At 43.9% G+C, this 25,616-nt stretch overlaps 3 protein-coding genes across 4 annotated transcripts in view; 1 reads left to right on the plus strand and 2 right to left on the minus strand.

The window, feature by feature from the left end:
• Positions 1-25,616, minus strand: part of LOC109400449 (uncharacterized) — a 364,886-nt gene that overhangs the window by 121,071 nt on the left and 218,199 nt on the right. The gene's annotated exons all lie outside the window — the stretch shown is intronic.
• On the plus strand, positions 1,481-24,658 carry LOC109623044 (uncharacterized). The gene is made up of 4 exons (XM_062846652.1): positions 1,481-1,765; positions 1,824-2,458; positions 10,045-10,087; positions 24,342-24,658. Exons 1-4 carry the CDS (start codon positions 1,676-1,678, stop codon positions 24,591-24,593), a joined length of 1,020 nt encoding a protein of 339 aa, XP_062702636.1. The 5' UTR covers positions 1,481-1,675; the 3' UTR covers positions 24,594-24,658.
• LOC134285592 (uncharacterized) lies at positions 4,733-10,037 on the minus strand. Its single transcript, XM_062846651.1, has 2 exons — positions 9,813-10,037; positions 4,733-9,752 (listed from the first exon to the last, which is right to left on the minus strand). Exon 2 carries the CDS (start codon positions 9,501-9,503, stop codon positions 5,460-5,462), a length of 4,044 nt encoding a protein of 1,347 aa, XP_062702635.1. The 5' UTR covers positions 9,504-9,752; positions 9,813-10,037; the 3' UTR covers positions 4,733-5,459.

Raw genomic sequence — 25,616 nt, forward strand, 5'->3', positions numbered from 1 at the left:
GTAAAAGCTTAAAATTTGCTGAGGTGCTCGGTAATTTAATAAAATCGATGCAATAAAAAGTTACTGATCACTCGGTATTCTCCTTACAAAGTATTCAGTAACTTTTTACCGAGCAGCTCAGTAATTTTTGACATTTTGCCACAAAATACGTAGTACCGAGCACCCGGTAATCGAACTCAATTACCGAGGTGATAACCGAGAGCTCAGCTGTTGAGAACTCGGTAATTTGATAACCGAGCCCGGTAATGAAAATTAAGTGTGTAAGTTTTAGGAGACATTCCCACAAAGGTATCCTTGCGCACTTATAACAGAATGCCTGTGGACTTAAGGAGAGATCCCTGACGGGATTCAGAAGGAATCCCTAACGGGATTCGGAAGGAATCCATAACGGGATTAGGAAGGAATCTCTGACGGGATTCGGAAGGAATCTCTGACGGGATTCGGAAGGAATCCCTGAGACGGGATTCGGAAGGAATCCCTGAGACGGGATTCGGATGGAATCCCTGAGACGGGATTCGGATGGAATCCCTGAGACGGGATTCGGATGGAATCCCTGAGACGGAATTCGGAAGGAATCCCTGAGACGGAATTCGGAAGGAATCCCTGAGACGGGATTCGGAAGGAATCCCTGAGACGGGATTCGGAAGGAATCCTTGAGACGGGATTCGGAAGGAATCCCTGAGACGGGATTCGGAAGGAATCCCTGAGACGGAATTCGGAAGGAATCCCTGAGACGGAATTCGGATGGAATCCCTGAGACGGGATTCGGATGGAATCCCTGAGACGGAATTCGGATGGAATCCCTGAGACGGGATTCGGATGGAATCCCTGAGACGGGATTCGGAAGGAATCCCTGAGACGGGATTCGGAAGGAATCCCTGAGACGGGATTCGGAAGGAATCCCTGAGACGGGATTCGGAAGGAATCCCTGAGACGGAATTCGGAAGGAATCCCTGAGACGGAATTCGGATGGAATCCCTGAGACGGGATTCGGATGGAATCCCTGAGACGGAATTCGGAAGGAATCCCTGAGACGGGATTCGGATGGAATCCCTGAGACGGGATTCGGAAGGAATCCCTGAGACGGGATTCGGATGGAATCCCTGAGACGGGATTCGGAAGGAATCCCTGAGACGGAATTCGGAAGGAATCCCTGAGACGGGATTCGGAAGGAATCCCTGAGACGGGATTCGGAAGGAATCTCTGACGGGATTCGGAAGGAATCTCTGACGGGATTCGGAAGGAATCCCTGACGGCATTCGGATGGAGTCCCTGCCGGGATTAGGGAGGAATCCCTGCAGGGATTCAGAAGGAATGTGAATGCGGGAGAATTCTCTCCGGGATTTGGAAGCAGTCTCTGACAAGATTTGAAAGAAATCCCTGACGGGATTCGGAAGGAATCCCTGCCGGGAATCGCTCTGATAGATACGTTCTGCTGAAACATAACAGTCATGACAATTTTTCACTTTTTTCGACTCATTCTGTACCAATACAGCACAGCACAATCCGTGCATCTGACTAGACTATGGTGGCAGTTTGCACATATGGATCTCTAGAGAGCGAGCTTGCAGAAACGTGTGCGGTACGAATGCACCGCACCGACAAGACGAACTGATTTCCGATTCCAACTTCTGTAACTGTGGTCATCATCGTAGTCGTCGTCGGGAGCTCGGAAATGAGGAACGAAGCAATTTCCTTAGCAGTACCGGTTCTGCTCCTGATGGCCGTCCACATCCAGGTCCAGGCAGCGGTGGATATATTTTCCGTACGGAATGGAAATATTTGGACAAGCAGTTAGTGAGGGTGTTTGATGTCTTTTGCAGGGAATGGATGCCACCACGACGGAGCTGCCAACGGGTGGTCAAGACGTGGACGCAGAGCAGCTGGAACAAGGGCCGCAAACGTGCATTGCTGATGTCTATTCGAAGAAACCGATTAAGTTCGATGAGAGTGCTCTCTCGTTAGACTCGATAAGCAGCGCGGTGAAGACATTTCCGAAACCACCTCCCATGCCTAAGCTTCCGCAGACGTGGGCTCGCTTCACGAATATCTTCCAGTTGCCTCGGTTCTCGGAGATGGGTCAGGAGTTCAAGGCGATAATCGATCAGTACCGTGCGGTGATCCAGATCTACGTGAACCAGTGGATGGGATTCTTCAAGCAACGCTACCAGACGGCAGTTGAGAACGTTCAAGGCCAGGTTCAGGAGATGAACCGAAAGATCCACGACTCGTTTGCCACTCACTTCGAAGAGTTTCAGGATGTGTGTCTTCCGGATCGGGACGCATGTCTCCAAAGCATTCAGAAAGGTATCGAGAGCTATGACGAGCGGTTGAACAAGAACGTGGCAGCGTGCGAGAGCTTTGCAAAGCGGCAGGTCGATCAACACAAACGCTGGGTCGAGAAGGAAAGGAAGCTGCTGGAGAGGCCTTTCCTGCGGGTGGAGGATTGTTTCGGCAAAGGGCGTGTTGCGGTGGATGAGACAGCAGGAATTTTCGGACTCCTTTCTAGCACACCCGATTTTTTAGGATGATGCTTTTAGCTGCGGATTTTATTGTGTCGGTTAATTTGTGAATTATAATCGTTAATTAATTGTCACTTACGTTTATAGTCCCTTTTTTAATGTGTAAACTCCCTGTTGTCTGTCTATCCGCAATCAATTTTATGTATCTGTGTTTAACAATTTCAATTAGGTTTAATTCATTTATGTGTTTCGTATTGTGTACTTACAAGTTTAGATGTTCAATAAATGCGTTAAAAACTTATACTTTCAAGTGTTTTAAGAGAAAAAGAAATAGATTAAGCAAAGTCACGTTGTAGTTAGCAAACAATGTTCTGTCTTTTTATGTTGTTTTTGCCATTTCCACCGTTGACAGCTACGCTGACCACGGGCACGGTATACGAGGTATCGTCTTCGTTGACCACAGTAGTGGTAGTGCGCATGTTAGGCCTGTTCAGGAACATTCCCCGACCCGTATTGCTGCTGGTCTTCCTCAGCCATACTTCTAACAGCCACATCAAGGACTGCCACTTTGGTAACTGGCCGCCGGAATATTCCCTTAACAGTCTGCACCTCTACTGCTCGAATTCTACCATCTTTTCCGGGAGATACTTTCATGATCTTGCCACGTAGCCAGCTGTTTCGGACGCCTTCGTCGACAATGACTACCAGGTCTCCAGCTTTCACTGGTGGGGTATCGTCGAACCATTTTGTACGACGACAAATCGTTGGCAAGTATCCCTTGATCCACTTTTGCCAAAACTGATCCAACAGGCTCCGTATTAGATTCCAATTAGCTCGCAATGTTGGCCCAGGATTGTCTACCGGGTCCTGTGGAGGTTGAACTACACTGCTGGAACTCAGCATCAAAAAGTGATTCGGCGTGAGTGCTTCGTCATCTTCAGCTCCCAGCGGAACGAATGTCAGAGGCCGAGAATTAACGATTCCTTCTACTTCTGTCAACAACGTTTGGAACGTCTCTTCATCCGGTGTTCTGCTGGTTGATAGCGTCTCTAACGAGGTTTTGACGGTTCGCACCATTCGTTCCCACACACCACCCATGTGTGGGGCAGCGGGAGGGTTGAACCGCCACTGTGTTTCACGATTGGTGAATGTCTCAGCTAAGGCACGATTCACTGCCGATGCTTCCACCTGCAACTCCTTGCTTGCTCCAACGAAGTTCGTGCCCTGGTCGCTGTATATCTCCTGCGGGGCACCTCTTCTGGATATAAAACGCCTTATCGCCATTTTGCAGGATTCGGTGGACATAGTACATGCTACTTCTAGATGGACAGCCCGAATGGTTAAGCATGTAATGAGGACCACCCATCTCTTCACATTGCTCCTGCCGACGCGGATGAGAAAGGGTCCACAGTAATCGATACCGATGAAGGTGAATGGTCGAACATACGGAGTTATTCTGGCAGCCGGAAGGGGTGCCATTCGTGGTGCTTTAGGAACAGCGCGATACACAGCGCACCATAAACATCTCCTCGCAACCATCCGGACAACGGTTCTTACATTGGGTATATGGTAAATCTGGCGGAGTTCGTTGATTACGGTTTCTCCAAAACCGTGTGCGTATCGCTGATGGAAATGCTCCACAAGTAATACGGTGAAACGATGCGATTTCGGCAAAATTACAGGGTTCTTTGGACCATACGGGACGAATTCAGCAGCTCCAATCCTACCTTCGATACGCAGCACCCCGTGCTCATCGAGAAATGCCGACAGCTTTCGTAATGGACTCCTCTTTGCCAATCGTTTAGTCTGTTCTGCTGGTAGATGCTGGTTTCTGCGGATCGTTGTCACTTCCTCCTGGTACTCTTCGGACTGTACTAGCTTCCAAAGAACGATTTCTGCATTCAATAACTCTTCTCTTGACAGGTTAGTCCCATCACCAGGCTCGGTAGATTTTTTCCTACAGCGGTCGATGAACCGAAGAACGTAGCCGACCGTCCGCAGCAGCCGTTGAAACTTGGAGAAACGCTTATAGTTGACCAACGAAACTGGATTTGCATGATGATGAGCGTGAACTGAGCGCATCTCTTCTGGGGTGTCCGGTGGAGAGAACTCTTGATTTGGCCACTCAGATTCGTCCTCGTAGAGGAATTCTGGCCCAATAAACCACCGTGATTCTGAGTTGAAGCAAGGCCCTTTTCCCCACTTCGTAGCTTCGTCCGCGACATTGAGCCGCGTTGGGACCCATCTCCACTCCTCCAGACTCGTTTCGCTGATTCTGTATGCGACAAATTGCCTGTACTTCCGCTGATCTGAACGAATCCAGGACTGCACTGTTTTTGAGTCTCCCCAGATGACACGACGACTGATTGGTAGTGTGTGATTCTCCTGAACCGACTTCATCAGTCGGACTCCGATGACTGCGGCTTGCAGTTCTAGACGAGGGACTGACATTGGCTTCAAGGGGGCTACTTTTGTTTTAGCGGATACAAGTGAACAGCGTACCCGCCCACGGTCCACAATCCGGAAATAAGCCGCACAAGCATACGCAGCTTCACTCGCATCTACGAATACGTGTAGTTCGAGATTGTCGAGAGAACGTGGATCATATCCAGGAAAGTAGCAGCGAGGTATCTTCACTTGGTTCAGATTTTGAAGCACTTCAACCCATCGCCGCCAGTGATGCAGCAAATCTTCCGGAATACGATCGTCCCAGTTCACACCGGCTCTCCAAATGTCCTGGATCAAGCATTTGCCTTGTACGACAAACGCGGCCACGAGCCCAAGGGGGTCGAAGATACTCATAACTACTTGCAGAACCTGACGCTTCGTTGGAATAATATTATCCGCCAGTAGCTGGTGAACGTCCGGTCGTAGTCTGAGGGCAAACGTAAACTCGTCGTTCTCTGGCACCCACGACAGTCCAAGGACTCGCTCTGAGTTGGTAGCCTTCTCCGCAATGAAGGATTTCGCAACTTGCTCACTTTGTTCCCCGACCCGTCAAAGAACTCGCTTGGAGCTAGAAAGCCAGTTCCGTATTTCGAATCCCGCACTTGCGTGGATCTTTTTCACTTCAAGAGCTACGCGAACCGCTTCTTCTACTGTGTCCGAACTGTTCGCGTAGTCATCCACGTATGTGCTCTCCACAATTGCTGTAGCGGCCTCCGGATAAACCTGTTTCCATTCCTCAGCATTTTTGTTTTTCACGTACTGGGCGGAGCACGGCGAGCATGTCGACCCGAATGTCGCAACGTCCATTACGTATTCTCGTACAGGATCTTCAGGGTTATCCCGCCACAGGAATCGTTGAGCTTGCCGGTCCTCTGGACGGATGAGGATCTGGTGGAACATTTCTTTAATGTCGCCGGTGATGGCAATCTCTCGTTGACGGAAACGGAACAACACTGACGGTAACGATGTAAGCAGGTCTGGTCCTTTCAGCAGCATTGAGTTCAAAGAAACGCCTCCAGTTTTTGCTGCAGCGTCCCACACAACTCGAACTTTCCCAGGTTTGTTGGGATTTTGCACTACTCCTAGCGGCAAGTACCACACTCTTCTCGGATCACTGTTGCTGATTTCCTGTTCAGTCAGCCTATGAGCATAGCCTTTGGTTTGATAATCGAGCATTTGTTTCCGAACGTTGGCGTATAGTTCCGGCTTTTTCGATAAACTCCGTTCCAGGCACATCAATCGTTTCTCCGCCATGTATCGATTCTCAGGAAACTCGATGTAGTCGAATTTCCATAACAACCCCGTCTGGAAACGACCTGATGATGTACGCATTGTTGTAGCCTCTAGTATCTCTCGCGAACGTCGATCTTCTTCACCTTCCAGGAGCGGAACGAGAGCGACTCCAACATTCTCTATGGAAAAGAAGTCATTCACTGCGTCATGTAGCTGCTGGTCGCAGGAACGCGCGCATATGTGAAGGAGGCGATGATCTGGGGAGCCGTCGAGTCCTTCCACTTTGCCGTAGATCGTCCAGCCAAGCCTTGTTTTTGCTGCAACTGGCTCGCAGTATCTTCCTTCGCGTTTCTTCAGAGTCAGCAACAGTTTTGCGTTGTCGGCACCGATTAATATACGAGGAGCCGCAGCAGAGTAGCTATCTACGGGGAGGCCCTGGAGATAATCGAACTTGCTCGCCATTCCCTCATAGTCCAACGATTGTGGTGGAAGATTCAAACTTTCGACCGTCCGCACACATTCCAGCGAGTGCTTTCGATCTTTGCCAGCAGCCGAGATTTCGAGCTGGACGTTTAGTGAATCCCATTCAGTTCGCTGGATATTACTGGTCCACTGCAAACACAGAGGTTCTACTTCTCCTTCCACGCCTAGCTCGTCCGCTAAGCCTTTCTCCATCAACGTGTACGACGATCCATCATCAAGGAATGCCAAAGTGTTGATTGATGCCGTTTTCCCATGTAGTGTCACGGGGAGTATGCGGAAAAGTACCGGACACGGCAGTTGCCGATGAACATTCACGTTCGCTGGCGGAAGAGACGTGGAATGCCCCTTCGATGATGTTGGAACTTCGGAGGACGGTGCATGGGGTTTCCCAGGGTGCAATAGCTGATGATGCCGCTCATTGCAGTTGCCTTCACCGCATACCGTAGCTTTGCATGGCCACTTACCATGAGGAATCAGACAGCGACGACATAGATTCAACTGCTGCGTAGTCTTCCAACGATTTTCTAATGACAAGTTCTTGAAACTATTACAGTCCCTCAATTTGTGTCCGTCCTTTTTACACATCAGACACGGCTTCGGTTGGTAGGTTGAAATTGCACTGCTATCTCCCTTTTGGACCTCACGATTGATTTTCTGGTCCGGTTCTGAAGAATGTGCATTGATGAAACCTTTATCCTTCCCCTTGGGCTTCTCCTGCTTACGAAGCGGTTCTGTGTAGAATGTGACGTTGCTGGCTGCTGACACAATCGTTGTCATATACGTGCCGAAAGCGTTCAAATCCACCACCGGAACCTGTCTTTGATATAGAGCCCAGTCCAGCTTGATGTTGGCCGGCAGCTTCTCCACTAGCTCCTGCAGCAGAGTGGGATTCGACAAATGGGCATCCATACCCATAGACCGCAACTGGCTGCACAAATTCTGCACGACGAGTCCGAAACTGATGAGGCTTTCCAACTTCTCCGCCTTCGGCGCTGGTGTTGCGTGAACTTTGTTCATGAGGCACTTCACAATTAATTCCGGTCGTCCGAAGAGGGTTTCCAAAGTCGCCATAACTTGTGGTACAGATGACGGGTGGTAAAGATGCCCTCGAACTGCCTCCTTCGCATTTCCCTTCAAGCAGCGTTGAAGCCGCATAAGGTTCTCATCGTCCGTATAGCCACACATACGCGTTGAGTTGGTGTAGCTGCTCACGAACAGCGGCCAGTCTATAGGATCCCCTGTGAATTCCGGTAGTTCTTTGGGAACTACGTGTCTTGCGGCAATTTGCTGGGAATTCGGCCCACACACCAGTGGTGGAGGATCGTTGGGAATTCGTCTTGACACTGACGGCGTGATGATAGGGTTCGGAACACTAGGCACACTCGCGACGAACGGAATGGAAGCTGCACCACTCGAATGCAGAATTAACGGATTCGAAAAGCTTGACACGAACTGCCGCGACAAATGTCCACCGACAGAACCGACCGAGCACATCGGATTCTGATTGACAGAGTTTAGAATAATAGGTTCGTATTGTCGCGATGGTTGTACATAAGGGGCACCCTGATACGAATAGTCATTGGAGTGGTTGGGAACCCTTGTCATCCCTGCCTGTGAGGCGTTAGAGTTCAATACTGTGTTTTGTGACGTACGTATTGCAACACCCTGAGCTAAACCTGCAGCCTGAGTACCTACTGAATAATCGATCGGAATATGTGCCTGCCTAGCTACTCCTTGCCTTACCTGGGACGAATCATGCAAGTTTGACATACCTGTACTCATAGTGTTACTTAGGCTAGTAGTTACTGCTACCACCGGTGCAATGTTGTTGTTCGGACTTGGATGATGGTGCCCAGACGAAGATCGCTTCAGGTTGGCTAGCTGCTGCTGCACTTCGTGTAGTTCTCGCTCTAGGTCTGCTCTGGATTTCTCGCCGACGTGTGGTGCGGAAATGTTCATGGAAAACGTTGCCGGCAGTCCAGCTTGAAGAGGCGGTGGGGGCGAGATTTCGGCTGCTCCCAGAAAGGCTGGGGTGTGGGAGGTCGTCGATCGTGGCGGGGGTAGGCATGCTGGTGGATTTACTGGGTTTTGATCTGAACGGGGAACTAGCATACCCCACGATGCGATGTCGTTACAATCGTTCGGTCTGGTAACTGTTACTGGTGTCGTGCGGGCCCCACTCTGAACAGCGGCAGTCGGGAGTATGCTATCGGCTGAGATTTCGACAGATGCTTCTTTGTGGCCAGCTTCAGTGATTAGCGTGGAACTGATGGGGACTTGATTTGTCCCGGATCCAGTAGCCATGGCTAAATCATGATCCTCAACCCACTTCAGAACGTTGTCGAGATTGCTCCGAGTGCTGACATTGCTTCTCCGGCTCTTACCGTCGTTGGACCGCTCCTCTTCCTGAAGCACTTCGTACTTCTTGCCGAGGTATCTTCTCGCTATCTCCAGTTTCTCCTCCATTATCCTCTTCCTTCGCTCCTTTTCTTCCTCCTGTGCCTTCTTCTGCAGAGCCGCCTCTTCTTCCGCGTGTTCCCTCAGGATCCTCTCCTGGATTTCCCTATCCTCTTCCAGTCGTAAAAGCTCCAGCCTTCTCCTCGTTGAACTGGTACTGGATGCCCCCGTCCTCACGGATTCCGGGCCTGGAGGAAGTGCGCATGTAGTGCAGGCAAAGCTTCTGTCCTTCACACTACTATTCACCTTCGCACAAGAGAAGTGAAACCACTTCTCACATAGTTCGCACTGTACCATCCACTTATCGGCCACGTCAGGGCGATCACATAGGGGACAGCAACCAGCTGCCGAACTTTCCTCTTCTGTCAGCTGTCGAACGACGCTAGATCGTCTGTCGGATCCCTTCTTCGATCCTAGCATTTCGACAGGCGATGTCTCACTTGTGAGGTTATAAACCTAAAAGTTTGTTGCGGTGGATGAGACAGCAGGAATTTTCGGACTCCTTTCTAGCACACCCGATTTTTTAGGATGATGCTTTTAGCTGCGGATTTTATTGTGTCGGTTAATTTGTGAATTATAATCGTTAATTAATTGTCACTTACGTTTATAGTCCCTTTTTTAATGTGTAAACTCCCTGTTGTCTGTCTATCCGCAATCAATTTTATGTATCTGTGTTTAACAATTTCAATTAGGTTTAATTCATTTATGTGTTTCGTATTGTGTACTTACAAGTTTAGATGTTCAATAAATGCGTTAAAAACTTATACTTTCAAGTGTTTTAAGAGAAAAAGAAATAGATTAAGCAAAGTCACGTTGTAGTTAGCAAACAATGTTCTGTCTTTTTATGTTGTTTTTGCCATTTCCACCGTTGACAGCTACGCTGACCACGGGCACGGTATACGAGGTATCGTCTTCGTTGACCACAGTAGTGGTAGTGCGCATGTTAGGCCTGTTCAGGAACAGGGCGCGTCGGGATCAGTTTGACTTCGTGCGTGGGGAATATGGTGAGTACGAAATGTTGAATTTCAATTTCGAGGTTGTGATGTCCAAGTCATAACAATTGATTCTATTTCGGTCGTTCCGCCATCATCCGATTCTTGTTTCTGCTACATCAATGAGCGATCGTCCATCACAACAATATTCACTAAACTGAAGTATTCATGACCGTCAAGAATTTTCTTACACACGCTTGACTTTGCATTTTATGCTGTTGGGCTTTCAGTTAGCCTTCTATCTAGGGCAGGATAAGACAACTAGGCAGCATGATCGCAAACTCATTCATGCATGCTAAAAATTTATTATTACACCACGAAACCTAACCTCGAAAATGTTTAACAGTTTTCGTTTCATTTGACAGTTGTATGAGCAAAAAGGACAACAAAATAGAAGATATTTATTGTTTATATCTTGCTTGTGTGTGATCTGTCAAATGACTTGAGAACTGGCAAACATTTTGGAAAATATTTTTCGTAGTGTAATAAATAATATAGGTCATCGTGTACGCCGATAGTGCAATTCAAATCGCCTAAACTCTTAAAGTATACCGCTCTTTATAATGTAACATTTCTGGCTACCACAAGGGTTTTCTTGGGACGCATGATAATCGCTGCGAGGTTTGCAGGGAATCTTACAGAATCTTAAATTCATAAATTTTAAATTGCGAGCTCCGGCTAATGCAAGCACATAAGGGTTCAGTTTGAATATAGAGCTTTTAGATCCAACATTCTAGAGGATTTGGATCAGGAAAAATTCTGGCAAAGTACTATGATTCACGGAGAAATTCTCTGAAACTTTGGGAACTACCAAGTTACGATGTTGTTTAGAAGCTTGCTTGAAATGTCAAGTAGCTGCAAAGAATTGATAGTGATTCCACAGACAAACAGACGTAACACCTTGAACGATTTTCATGGAAATCCATCGCCCAGTTCACACTACCATCACCTGGTGGAAAAGTTGCACGAATCACTGTGTTGTGCAATATCGTGAACAGAAGGCGCTAGTGTGAAACGTCAAACGCATAGAAAAACGATGCGCGCGCCTCTGGTTGTTAAAAGCGTCTTACCTTACCGGTCAGGCTAAGGCCGGGGTGGCCTCTGCTGTACATAGTAGCCGCCTCCATTCCACTCGGTCCATGGCTGTTTGCCTCCAGTTCCGCACTCTGCGTAGGGTCCGCAGATCGTCCTCCACTTGGTCGACCCACCTAGCTCGCTGCGCTCCACGTCTTCTTGTACCGGTCGGATGACTTTCGAGAACCATTTTAGTCGGGTTGCTATCCGACATCCTGATGACGTGACCCGCCCACCGTAGCCTCCCGATTTTCGCGGTATGGACGATGGTTGGTTCTCCCAGCAGCTGATGCAGTTCGTGGTTCATTCGCCTTCTCCAAGTCCCGTCTTCCATCTGCACTCCGCCGTAGATGGTACGCAACACCTTCCGTTCGAAAACTCCAAGGGCGCGTTGGTCCTCTGCACGTAGGGTCCATGTTTCGTGCCCATAGAGGACGACCGGTCTAATCAGCGTTTTGTAGATAGTTAACTTCGTGTTACGGCGAACTTTATTCGATCGTAGAGTTCTGCGGAGTCCAAAGTAGGCACGATTTCCTGCCACAATGCGCCTCTGAATTTCTCTGCTGGTGTCGTTGTCGTCGGTCACCAGTGAGCCCAAGTACACGAATTCTTCAACCGCCTCGATTTCATCACCGTCGATATGAATTCGGGGTGGCGGGCGCGGTGATTCCTCCCTGGAGCCCTTTGCCAGCATGTACTTTGTCTTCGACACATTAATGACTAATCCGATTCGCCTGGCTTCACTCTTTAGTCGGATGTACGTTTCCGCCATCGTCTCAAATTTACGAGCAATAATATCAATATCATCGGCGAAACCAAGCAGCTGAACGGACTTCGTGAAAATCGTCCCACTCGTGTTTATCCCCGGGCTGCAAAACGGTGAGTCGATAAGGAGAGCGTTCAATATTGCTCTGGTCCTCACAAGTTCCTACCTCATGCTTCCACGGGTCAAGCGATGACAAAGACCGCCAGCTAAGAGTTGTGTACTTAGCTGGTAGTGCAGCCTGGGCACTCTTGTCCTTCTGACTTCAGCTAGATTGAGGAGGTACGATCCGAGTGTCTGTTCACCAAGGAGGTGCGGCTCAAACAGCGTCTGTTCTGGCATCCAGCGGCTGAGTAAGAAACGCTGCACCACGCCCAGCTAGATCCAAGGTGGTAGCCCCATCAGCGTGGTCGTCCCAGTGTTGGTTGGGACGTTAAACAGAACTGGCACGATGGCCCTCCGGCGAGACAGGAGTGTTGGCGTAGGCCCAATAAGCCACCCGTAAAAATCCCCATTGCGAATAACATAGGTTGTTAAAAGCGTGGTCGATGGAAATTTCGCAAGTGTTACGTCTGTTTGTCTGTGGTGATTCCCAGAAACACGGCTTCTTCATACGTACCTTACAGTTTCAAGGAAATAGACCGAAAAGTGAACAACGTACCTGACATGAAGAGAAAAAGAAAATAAATTGAAGATAAGCGAACGTATTGAATAAGGGCTATTTTTGGCGATTTCGTAGAAAAAGCGGGCTAGCCAAGAAGCTTAGTTATGCTCGTGCTCTCGAAGGTTAATGCTGTGTTAAACGATAGTTAAAAAGTTCCTCGATCTTTATCGTCGATTGCGTAACAGTTCATATTCCAGCTGGAATAATTCTTCCGTTATTTTTGCATAGCATTGCTCATTCTCATTGATTTTAACATAGTTTTAGTCTAACGAAATTATTCTCGGTGACTTATGGTTTCGAAGCTACCTTCAAATATGCTTGAGATACTCCACATACAACATCGTTTCCATCTCGAATCTGGGCTTCCTTCACACATCATGAATATAGGCTTCTGTCATGAACCTGGGCTTCCATCCTGGATTTTTTTTAGCTTTCATTACGTATCTGAGCATCCATTGCCAATCTGGGATTTTTACATTCGTCTTTCCATAACGAATGTGGACTTCCATCACGGTTCTGACACCAATTAGTCTTGTAGAGGTTTGAGCCCAGCCAACCACATGTCGTAAATCATTGTGTGGAAAAAATCGTATATTTTCATATATTGAATCAGAATTGTATAATAATATGTATATTTGTTGACAATGATTGCGTAAAATCGCATTTCATGCCAAATTAAATTTCAATTGCGATTTTGTTTCATATAGTCATCTCCGATCATAAAAGGTGCGAGATACTATCGGTAGCATCGCACAGAATCGGATAGAATCGTGAAAAAAACATACATTCTGAGTGTCAAGCTGCATGTTTGCTAGCATCGTATATATGATTTCTTTGAATCGTGGAAATCGTCGCTTCACATCATATATGAATCTGCTAAATCGAGCTTGCTACCTAAAGGTATGATGAAAATCGGTGAAATCGTATACAACTATAACAATATTGTATATTGATCATTTGCGTCACACTTGTGTCGTATACGAAGTGAACGAAATCGTAGAAATCGTATATTCATTTTTACAGTCGCATATGATTGTTACTGCACTTTTAATAGTCGAATCTTAATCTCGGAAATCGTGAATGGTTTTGTTTACATATTTGTATGATGGAGAAAAAGAAAAAATGGTGTTCATCACAAATTTGTATTTTTGTTGTTGTTGACACATTCTAACCATGGTAGCAATAATTTCAACCAAATATATAGGTTTTGCTTTCCTGGGAAGCTGACTAGACTGATTAAAGCAACGATGGACGGTGTGCAAAACTGCGTAAGGGTTTCGGGTGAACTATCCAGTTCATTTGAATCTCGCCGGGGACTGAGACAAGGTGATGGACTCTCATGCCTACTCTTCAACATCGCTCTGGAAGGTGTGATGCGACGAGCCGGGCTCAACAGCCGAGGAACGATTTTCACAAAATCCGGTCAATTTGTGTGCTTTGCGGACGACATGGACATTATTGCAAGAACATTTGGAACGGTGGCAGAGCTGTACACCCGCCTGAAACGCGAAGCAGCAAAGGTCGGACTGGTGGTGAATGCCTCAAAAACAAAGTACATGCTGGTAGGCGGAACCGAAAACGACCGGATCCGTCTGGGTAGTAATGTTACGATAGACGGGGATACTTTCGAGGTGGTGGAGGAATTCGTCTACCTCGGATCCTTACTGACGGCTGACAACAACGTGAGCCGTGAAATTCGGAGGCGCATCATCAGCGGAAGTCGGGCCTACTACGGGCTCCAGAAGAAACTGCGGTCGAAAAAGATTCACCCACGCACCAAATGCACCATGTACAAAACGCTAATAAGACCGGTAATCCTCTACGGGCACGAGACATGGATCATGCTCGAGGAGGACCTGCAAGCACTCGGAGTTTTCGAGCGACGCGTGCTAAGGACGATCTTCGGCGGTGTGCAGGAGAACGGCGTGTGGCGGAGAAGAATGAACCACGAGCTCGCTGCACTTTACGGCGAACCCAGCATCCAGAAGGTGGCCAAAGCCGGAAGGATACGGTGGGCAGGGCATGTTGCAAGAATGCCGGACAACAACCCTGCAAAGCTGGTGTTTGCAACTGATCCGGTTGGCACAAGAAGGCGTGGAGCGCAGAGAGCACGATGGGCGGACCAGGTGGAACGTGACTTGGCGAGCATTGGGCGCGACCGAGGATGGAGAGCGGCAGCCACGAACCGTGTATTATGGAGAAATATTGTTGATTCAGTTTTATCTTGAATTTGATGTAATACTAAATAAATGAAATGAAAATATAGGTTTTTATACTAGCAGATGACTAACAATAAGTGATGTATAGATTCCAACAACGATGTGAATTCCAGGCCTCTTGAACGGCACCACTTTTGGTGCCACTCAATGCACAACAACAACGCTCCCACCACAAGTCTCGCACCGTACATATCATGCTAATTTTTATTCGTTTCATGTCATTCACTTTGAACTCTCTATTTCCAACTTGGCAATATAGCCAATAGAGATAACGCGCAGTTCTCAATCAAAGGACCTAAGTTCGATTCCCACTGAACACCAATTGATTTTTTTTTGAAAATCTTGAGTCGTATATTGGTACTCTCAATCGTAATAAAATCATGCATAATCGTATATTTAGCCGGATAAAATCGGCGAAATCGTAGATTTTTTTCGAGAAATCGTAAATTATGTTGGATGGAATCGCAGTAATCGTATATATGTTTCGATATGGCCTTCACTTTAGTATGTATATGCCTGTTTCATGCATTGAATACGATTTCTTTGGTGCTATATATGTGTGACTATTTCAGTTGCAATTTCGATATAGCAACCAAATTGCTGGCTGGGAGGAATTGTCATAAAACCTAATTCCTTTTATTTTGGTTTTATGACGGTTCTAAGTACCTCTTCTAGTCAAGGATGGGAGAAAATCACTTCTAGCGACAAATGATCAGGAGTCACATTAGGAAGCACGCATTACATCGTTTTAAGTTACGATCGCATATGTACGACACGGAGGTACTATTTTCATCGCACATGATGTATTATTGCGTTGTATCTAGTAAAGTCGTATAAGAATACGTATCAATTTTTATAAGGTATGACTACATCGCATCGTAGCGAACGATATGCTTTCTTAACTTATCCGCATAAGCGTGCGAACAAAGTCGGAAAGTGTCGAGTGTTGATATATCTGCATTATTGCGTACTGCGATGATTATACGACTGCACTTCGTACTTTTTTTAGTAAGCCAGTTTAACACGCATTGATGTACAGATGAAATCGCGTAAATGTAAAAATGAACTCGTTGAAGTGTGCATCAAACTCGCGTAAGCTAGAATCTTTAATGTTGACATACTGCGATTCGATATGGGATAACAATGAAAGAAGTGCTGTTGAACTGCGGATGCAGTGCCAAAAATCTACAAGAAAGTGAACATTCATCTTTATGGTTAGAAAGACATATTTTTGTTTTGTGGCCCTTATAACCAACAATGGGTGGCGCTAGCAAAAGAGGGTTAGCAGAAACTATGCTGGAAATCACAGCGGAGGTAAACCGAGTGCATTAGAACAAACACTGAGGTGAGTTAATCATCCTGTTTCATAAATAGTGTATGGTGTTAAGTAAAAGGGTGGCTCGATAATCCAAAGGTCATTGGTTCGACACCGAGGTGACAAGAAGATTTTTTTTTCGAATATTATTAAGTTGCATAAAATGCTGCATTACATCACCATAGTGAACACAATAGTGGATATCGCTGTATGTCATATAGCGTTGTTATTGTCCTGCCTGTGAATATTGCGTAACTCACCGGATCAATCCGTTCCCAACCATCTTAGCAAACTGCAGTAGAATCACTTGGCGGTTTCGTATTATAACCGATGAGGTAGCTTCACACTGACAACCTCGTCATAATGCTGGCTGTCACTGATGCTTGCTAGGGGAAGGACACGCAAGGGAAATTACACTAAATTATATTCACACCCCACATCGCCAATGCACAGTGGGAAAAAATATGTATAAAACGCGAATAAATTCAATATCTTTGCTCGGAGTGGATGGATTCGAATGAATTTTTGACACAAACTGCAAAAATCCCTATAGTTTCAGATAAGGCGGGTGTCATTCGCCGCACGATGTTGAAAATCAGTGTATTGTGCTCGTTTTACCACGCGTGCTCTCTCTCTCTCTCACACACACACACACACACACACACACACACACACACACACACACACACACACCTTTTTGAGGAAATACTGAGCTTTTCCCGACTATCGTGCAAAATAAAATACTTATTTAGGCTCAGTGTTTTTATACAAACACGAATCAAATAAATCATTTATTTTGCACTCCAGGATTTTTCCAAAAAGCTTAAAAAGAGAGAGAGAGAGAGACTGGGGTAAAACAGGCCCGATAGACTGATTTCCAGCATCGTGCGGCAAATAACACTCTCCTTAACTGAAGCTATAGAGGTTTTTGCAGTTTGTGTCACAAATTAATTCGAATCCATCCTCTCGGAGCAGAGATATTGAATTTTTTCGCGTTTTATACCTATTTTGTCTATTCTTCAATGCTTGTATATCGCCTCCATTTTTGTACGAATATGGCACGTTTGCTGCATCGTATGCAATGTTACTTTACCGCATTAAAGTCGTACAATATAAACTACATTATACGTGCAAATTGGTTGTCTGGGAACGGCCGAAACGCCGAGTAATGCCAATTTAAACGTTTTTGACGAATAGAGTCAGACTTTCCACAAGGAATACTTCCTGGATTTTCGCCAGGAGTCCTTCAGAAATTACTCTAGCATTTTCAGACCAATATTTTCAAGTTGGGTACCTTATGAAGTTCATATATTATTAATTTAGTTTTTTCGTTTCCAATTCACAAACGTTGACGCGCTGCAACAAATCTTCTGATATCAATCAGAGCTAAAATATTGAAGAGAAGTCTTATTTTAGGCTTCAACTTACTCCAACAAATTCTGCATTTAACTTTCAAACAGTTTTTAGCAATTTCAGTCCTTTAGAAATTTCTTAATCGTTTCAACCAAGGGTATCGAAGGAATTCCTTTGAATACGAATTCCAAAAAAAATAATCAAAGATATATTAGAAGCTCTTCAAGGAATTCCTAAAGGGCTTCTCTAAGTGCTCTTGTAGAAGTTGGAAAGATTTAGAAAGAATTTATTCGGCAATTTCTGGCGGAGACTCATTGTTTTTATACCATTCAAATGAAGAATAATAAAGATGTTAACAAGTCCAAGGCTTGTACATTCTCTGCCGTATGGTCCATTAATTACCGGTATTTATACTAGCGAAAGACTAGACATTTGGTACCTAGACAAGTAGGCAGAGCCGTAGCGTGGTCCCACGGCGCCCTTGGCAAGCATCCAGATTGGCGCCCCACGACAATTAGACATTATTATTTTGCTAAATTTGTTTATTCAAAGTTATGTGTACGTTTTCGAAGTTTTCAAAGAGTACGAACAGATTTTGCATTTCAAGAATCATACTTAGACCAGCACAATAGTTAAAAATGACATTTCAAATTCTTAAAATGTATGATGCAAACATTTCTAAAGGAAATCTTTGTTTTTTTATTTTATTTTTAAAAATACTGAATTGAATTTCAGGAGCATTCAGAAATCCTCAAACGTTTTTACTATTTTTTGGCTATAGCTTCAACTGGTTTTACCAGAATTTCCTAATAACTTCACCACAAGTTTCTTCTGAAGTTCAATTAAAACATTTCTTAGAAAATTTTCAGAAATCATTAGACAAAAATGGATATGAAGTAATACCAGGAGAAATTCCTGAAGGATGAGTTTTTGTTGAAATCTCTGGAAGAATTTTTGCTGGATTCATTGAATGAAATTATGAAAGAGATTGCGGAGGAATTCCTGCATTTATCCGCATGAATAAATGATTAAAATTTTCAAGAAATTTAAGTAAGCATTCTAAATGGAATTTAAGGAGTATTTTTTTGCAGGAATTCATGGAGCAATTCGTAAAGAAATGCCTGATATGCTAATGCCCGTAATAGTTTGTAGAGGACCATTAGAAGAGTTAAAAAACTTGGCAGAATATTTGAAGAAATCTCTGAAAAAGTTTCTTAAGGAATTTTTGGAGGAATTTCTGAAGAAATCTATGAATGGCATTCAGAAGAAAGTTTTGGAGAAATTTTGGATGAAGTCAATTGCAGATTTTCTAACGGAAAACCTGTAGAAATTTCAGAATTATTCCAAATTTATAATTTTATGGAGGAATTTATGAAGACATTCATGAAAAGTTTTCTAGTGAAATTCTAGCAGAAATGTATGGATCAATCCCTAGTAAGCATGATACAGTTTCATATAAGATTTTATTTCAAAAATTCCTAGAAGAATTTCTGAAATAATTCATTCTCAGAGGGACTTCTGAAGGAATCCCTGAAGTGATTTCTAATGGAATCTCTACAGATTTTTTCATAGGAATCCATGGAGGAATTACTAAAGAAATCTATTGAAGGGTTATTTAGTAATCCTTATACACATTTTTTGCAGGAATCCATTGAAGGAAATTATTAAATATCCATGTATAAATGTCGAGAGGAATCCTTTGACTGATTCCTGAATAAATCCCTAGATAACTTCCTGAAAACCTCCCTGAAGGCATTTCTAAAGGGATTCTTCGAGAATTTTTAGTAAGAATCTCCAGAAGAATTCTTTATTTGCTTTTTTTTTAAATAATTTTTAATATAAGATTTTGAGAGAATTTCTGGAGAAATTCTTTGAAATGTTTTTAAAGAAATTTCTTGAGAAAATTCTGAAATAGTTTTTGAAAGATTTGCTTAAAGAAGCCCAGCAAAAAATCCGAAGAAATACCTGGTGAAATTTATGAAGAAATTCCCGAAATATTTTATTTGTTTGAAGGGAATGAACAGCGTCGTCTGAATATTTTTCATTTAAAATACTTGTTAAAAACACTCTAAAATATGTCAATAAATAAGTTTCCAGTAATTTTCAGAGAAAAACTTTCACTAGAATTTTGAAAATTTATTGATTTTGCTTGCTCGTTAAAAAACAACTAAAATAACTTCCAAAGTAAAAAAAAACAAGCTAAATTCCCAAGTAACATCATGATAAATAATCTAGCGAACGAATTTTTGAGAATAACGTAATGGAAAAAACACTCGATCAATCTTAGATATTTTGAAGTCTTGGTAACATACAAGAAAACAATAGCATCATAATATTCCTTCTAACCTTTTACCTTTTCGGCGCCCCTTAGAGGCTGGCGCCCTTGGCGGGGGCCAACCTGGCCAACCCCACGCTACGGCTCTGCAAGTAGGTAAAAGTAGTACGTTAGAGTAGGTCACTACAATTGTGAAATTCTGTTAGAAACACTTCGAAAACCGGGAATCCTTAAGAGATTCTATTGATCACAAGCTAGTAATTGCAGCTCAGCCATTTGTACCAGTTAATGTATGAATGGGAGGAATTATTATTATTTGTTTATTATAAAGATTTGCAGCTCCAGGACGGTTTATCTCTTATGTATGATAGGAAGGATGGCACAAGGGATCTTCTCAGATATTAGACTTTTAGTAAGAAATATAACTCAACTGTGAACAAACTGAAGACTTTCAGACATTTTTTTTAGACAAGATAAGAGTTGGAGCATAACGGAAGCCTATTAAAATTTTGAGGTGAGTTTCGGATGGATGTTCTAGATCAGAGGATTAATGAAAAATAGCTTCTAGTAGACACACTAAAAATATGTTGTATACGGACGGTATTTTTGACCTGGGATCTCTAATGTTAGTGGCACGACAGTCTTATTAAAGAATTAAGGACACCACTGAGAAAAAGCCTGCTTCTCAGCTTGGTATTCCACGAGCACTTCCACAGTTAATAACTGAGAGCTTTCCCTATCAATAACCATTCAGCTTGTGTATATCGCGTGCCAGGCAAGAAGATACCCTATGCTCAAGGTAGTCGAGAATATTTCCTTACGAATAGTTCCTGGACTGTTTAATTTATTTACCACAATATTGCTGTTTTTGATTTGTTGTGTTATCCTTTTCAGTTCGTCTTCGTTAGACCTTAAGCTGAAAAACTTTTTATCTGAAACTGAAAAGCTTCTCATCAAAAGCTGAAACGCTTGTCAACAGAAGCTGAAATGCGTCTCATACGAAATTTACAAGCTTCTTATCAGAAATTGAAAACCCTCTCATCAGAAGCTAAAAAGCTTCTCATCAAAAGCTGAAAAGCTTCTCATGAGATGCTGAAAAGCTTTTCATCAGAAGCTTAAAGCTTTTAAGCTATCAGAAGCTGAAAAGCTTCTCATCAGAAACTAACAAGCTTCTTATCAAAATTTGACAAGCTTCACATCCGAAGCTGACAAGCTTCTTATCCGAAGCTGCAGAGCTTCTCATCAGAAACTGAAAAGCTTTCCATCAGAAGCTGAAAAGCATATTATTAAAAGCTGTAAAGCTTTTCATTAGAATCTGACAAGCTTCTTGTCCGAAGCTGATAAGCTTCTCAACAGAAGCTGATAAGCTTCTCAACCGAAGCTGGAAAGCTTGTCATCAGAAGCTGACAAACTTTCTCTACAGAAGCTGACTAGCTTCTCATTAGAAGCTGACAAACTTCTCACCAGAAGCTGGCATGCTGCTAATCAGAAGTTGACAAACTTCTCACCAGAAGCTGGAAAACTCCACATCACATTCTGGCAAGCTTCTCGTCAGCATCCAACATGCTTTGCACCAAAAATTGACAAACTTCTCATCAGAATCTGACGAGATTATCATCAGAAGCTGAAAGTATCCGACAAGCTTCTAATAAGAAGCTAACAAGCTCTTCATCAATGGTAGCTGAACAACTTCTCATTAGAACCTGGAAAACTTCTCATCCGAAGCTGGAGAGCTTCTCATCGGAAGCTAAAAACTTGCCATCAGAAGCTGAAAAGCATCTCATCAGAAGCTGAAAAGTTTGTCATCAGAAGCTGAAAAACTTCTCATCAGAAGCTAAAAAGCTTCTCATCAAAAGCTGAGAAGCTTCTCATCAAAATCTGGAAAGTTTTTTTTTATCAGAAGCTGGACAGCTTCTTATCAGAAGCTGAAAAGCTTCTTAGCAGAATCTGGTAAGCCACTCATCAGAAGCTGGCAAGCTTCTCCTTAGAATCTGACAAGCATCTCATCAGAGCATGAGCATGAGCATTGGTGACCGTACACTTCGTAGTTGCTACTCCGTGATTGACCTGAGCTAGCGAAATTGCACAGAGAACCAATAGGCTTGGGGCTTGGGATTTGCCACCATCCTTAATGTACACGTTCCGAGAGCTCAAGCTTTATTGGGTCAAAAACGGCGCTGGCCACGTCCTTACGGTCTACCGGAGAAGGGAAGGAATGTTAGTTCGGCAACTGTTGCTACTAGAGGTTGTGTGTACTACTGGACCCTCCACAGTTGTCACGGGAAGGACTTTTGTTAATAGGGAGGGATTGATAGTTGCATAGATCAAGGGTTCACTGTGGTAAGCGATGCGATCCATGCACCCGTACAGTATACACACAAATGTGACACCTCATAATTTGGATGAATGGTGAGACCATGAAAATCTTAAATGAAAATTTATGGAATGAAAAATATTTTGCGTCACCTCGTAATTGGGAGGACTGGTGAACCAATATGCTACTTGCTATAAAATCGATATATTGAAACAAAACTTTGTGCCGACACTAACAGTGACGGACCGCACAAACTTAGGCAAATCACTCACGTGCTTCCAGAACCGTAAGGTGGCGGGCTCTACAAAAATACAGCAGAATTTAATTAAAATAAAACAAAATTAATGAAAAATTTGGCCGACACTTGAAGTGACGAACTATGCAGTTCTTATTGAGTAAATATATGAAGGATGATTTTAAACTAATAGATACATTTACTGCATTTTCAAATAAAAACAAGGAACAAGCTCACCAATCATCAATCATTTACTCGAGCACCCGTCGACCTATCGCTAAAAACGATACGATCGTGTGACACTATTTTTCGACACTCGCATGCACAGCAAGGAACAATACAATGATAAGAAATAAACATCCATGCGTCAATTGTTTTGATTTTCACGCGAGACAATAGCGAACGCAATCGATTATGCTGAGATACTCATTCCTTACAGGAGCGATGCATGCGCAGCAAAGAACAACACAATACTCTCTGACAAGAATCTCGTCAGAAGCTGCAAAGCTTCCCATCAGAAGTTGACAAGCTTCTCATCAGAAGCTCACAAGCTTCTCATCAGAAGCTGACAAGCATCTCATCAGAAGCTGACAAGCATCTCATTAGAAGCTGAAAAGTTTCTCATCAGAAGCTTAAAAGCTTGTCATCAGAAACTGAAAAGCTTCTCATCAGAAGCATAAAAGCTTCTCATCAAAAGCTGAAAAGCTTCTCATCAGAAGCTGAAAAGCATCTTGTCTGAAAAGCAAAAGTTTGTCTTCAAAAGCTGAAAAGCTTGTCATCAGAAGCTTAAAACATCTCGTCAGAAGCTGAAAAAAATTTCATCAGAAGCTGAAAAGCTTCTTAGCAGAAGCTGAAAAACTTCGAATCTGAAGCTGAATAGCTTCTCATTCGAAGCTCACAAGCTTTCTATTAGGAGCTGACAAATTCCTCATCAGAAGCTTTAAAGCTTCTCATTAGAAGATGAAAAGCTTGGCCTCAGAAGTTAGTTCTCATCAGAAGCTGACAGAGAAGTCTGACAAGCTGTACATCAGAAGTTGAAATGCTTTTCATTGGAAACTGGCAATCTTCTCATCAGAAGCTAAGAGGTTTCTCATCAATATTATAATGGTTTCACATCAAACGCTAGCATAGTTTACCTCTTAGTTTATAACGGCATTTTTGTCAAAATCACCCTACCTGGAATAAAAAAAGGAAACAAAACTATATTTAGAAAAATTTTGTTGTTTGAAGCGAGTGCATATAACAGGTTTATTGATTTGTAGGTTAGTTCAATTTCAATCTCCTTATCATTCTAAAAGCAAATTTAGTTTAGTTTCCACATCTCCATGGACATCGCAGCTGAGGCAGGCCCAGAGGCCTATGGCGGCGTAGCCTCAATGAGGAAGTAAAGAAAGTCGGCCGAAATTTTACCTTGGCACAGGTCAAAGCGATAGGCCTTTCTCTGGTAATGTTATCAGCGACTTATGGGTCCCTATGACCGAATCGGCGGTGGCACCGTATAATTAACTACATACCACATTTTTTTATATGTTTCCTGCACAAAAAAAAATCAGCAAAAGAAAATGCTGAATTTCAGCAACATTTAGCGGAATTTCAGCACAAGGTTGCTGATCAACTGTAAAAATTGCTTCAGCTAGTTGAAAAATAATTGCTGATACTCAGGAATTTGTATTGCTGAATGCAATTAGCACAAAAAAGCATAGCAAAGTTTGCTGAATATGTACCAGCAAAAAAAAAATGCAGTGTTTAGTAGACTAGAGTGACTGGAAGGGAGAGTGGCGTCATGTTCCAATTTTGACAGGTCTTCTGCTCATTTGGAACGGGAATTTGTATGGGGTTGACAGATGATCGCTGTTCCAATTTTGACATTAACGCCACTCTCATTTCCAGTCACTCTACAGTAGACATTCGATAACTGCAACAACTGACAGACGTCATAGAACTATACTGACTAAACCAAAATGGTTTGACGTTTTTTTGGTGGTCACACAACTGTCAAAAAAGCTTCGCACCCACCAAGGTCCTTAAACTATTTCTGTTTTTCCCACCCTTAGGTAGGAAACGTGGTGAAAGCCTCAACGGACGGCCTCAAACGCTTCTCCGAAGCCATGGGAACGGCTTCCAACAGCCTGGTGGACCGGTTGGGAAAGTTTCAGGAGTGCGTTGTCGACCGGCGAAAGCTTCTGGACCGAGGTCAAGAGCGAATTGCCGACCGAGCCAAGCGCTGTCTGCGGAAACAACAGGACAAGGACGTTTTCGGCGGAGACGAAGACGCGGGATTCGAGGACGATGAGGGAGTGTTTTGAGAAGCTTTGATTTGATGCGATATCGTTTTGGGGAGGGAAATATACTTTCTGCTAGGACATTAAAACTAATTTTATCTGTAAGCACAAATTGATGACAGCCATTTGGGAGCTGGCGGTATCGCTCTGTTAGACGAGCTCCATTAGTTAGGCCTGAGAGGCAGTTTCAGCTTCGCTGGGTTGGGACATGGCTCCGAACGGTGAGCTAATGGACTTCATAATCAATTTAGTTCTAATTGGCGTTGGCGAGCTGCCATTGTCTACCTAAATTGGAATTGGTGCACGCTAGGGGGCGAAATTCAATTAAATTGAGAGGTGTTGTGACTACTGCTTGGAGCTTTAGCTCGGTGTGGTTTCATGTTTATGAATAAACAAGCAATTAAGAAATGCTAATTGTATGATATTCAGCATTTGCCAATGCTAATTATCGTCAAATCCAAACTAGCTAGAAAGGGTTTCAAAACCAGTTATCACGAAAATCCACCTTAAAATTTGAAAGAAGTCTATCTTCTGTACACATTTTGGCTGCACTTGGCAGTTAAATGCTGTTTTGCCAATATCTAATATCTTGTCAGCAATCTCAGCAGATCGGTTCTTCTTGACACTGGAGCTGGTTTCCATTTGCCTCCCCTCCACTAGCCGTAAAGGAAGCCAGAGCCAAAACGAATGCACCAATTAGATTCGTACGCCCTAGAGGCGTCCACTCCTCCCTTGACTTCATCCATCCGGACGAGGCAGTAGCTCCCTACACATCTTCAGATGCCATTCGCATTCAAAGGAATTTCCAGTAGCCGTCCGTAATTCATCAACTCTCTCTCTCCCGCTCTCGAAGGACATTGTTGAAATGTTCCATCGGTCGGACAAGAGGTTGCCCGCTTGCCTTCTTCAAAGCTGGAAAAGCAACACCCAACGTAATGGCACCTGAAGGACCTTCTATCAAGCGGCTGTCCAACGGGAGGGTCAATAAATTTGCTTCCCACTTCGCCCACTTGATGGTGGTACAGACAAACAGCCGTCTCCACACAT

This window comes from Aedes albopictus, chromosome 1 (genome assembly GCF_035046485.1).
Source record: "Aedes albopictus strain Foshan chromosome 1, AalbF5, whole genome shotgun sequence".
NCBI lineage: Eukaryota > Metazoa > Arthropoda > Insecta > Diptera > Culicidae > Aedes > Aedes albopictus.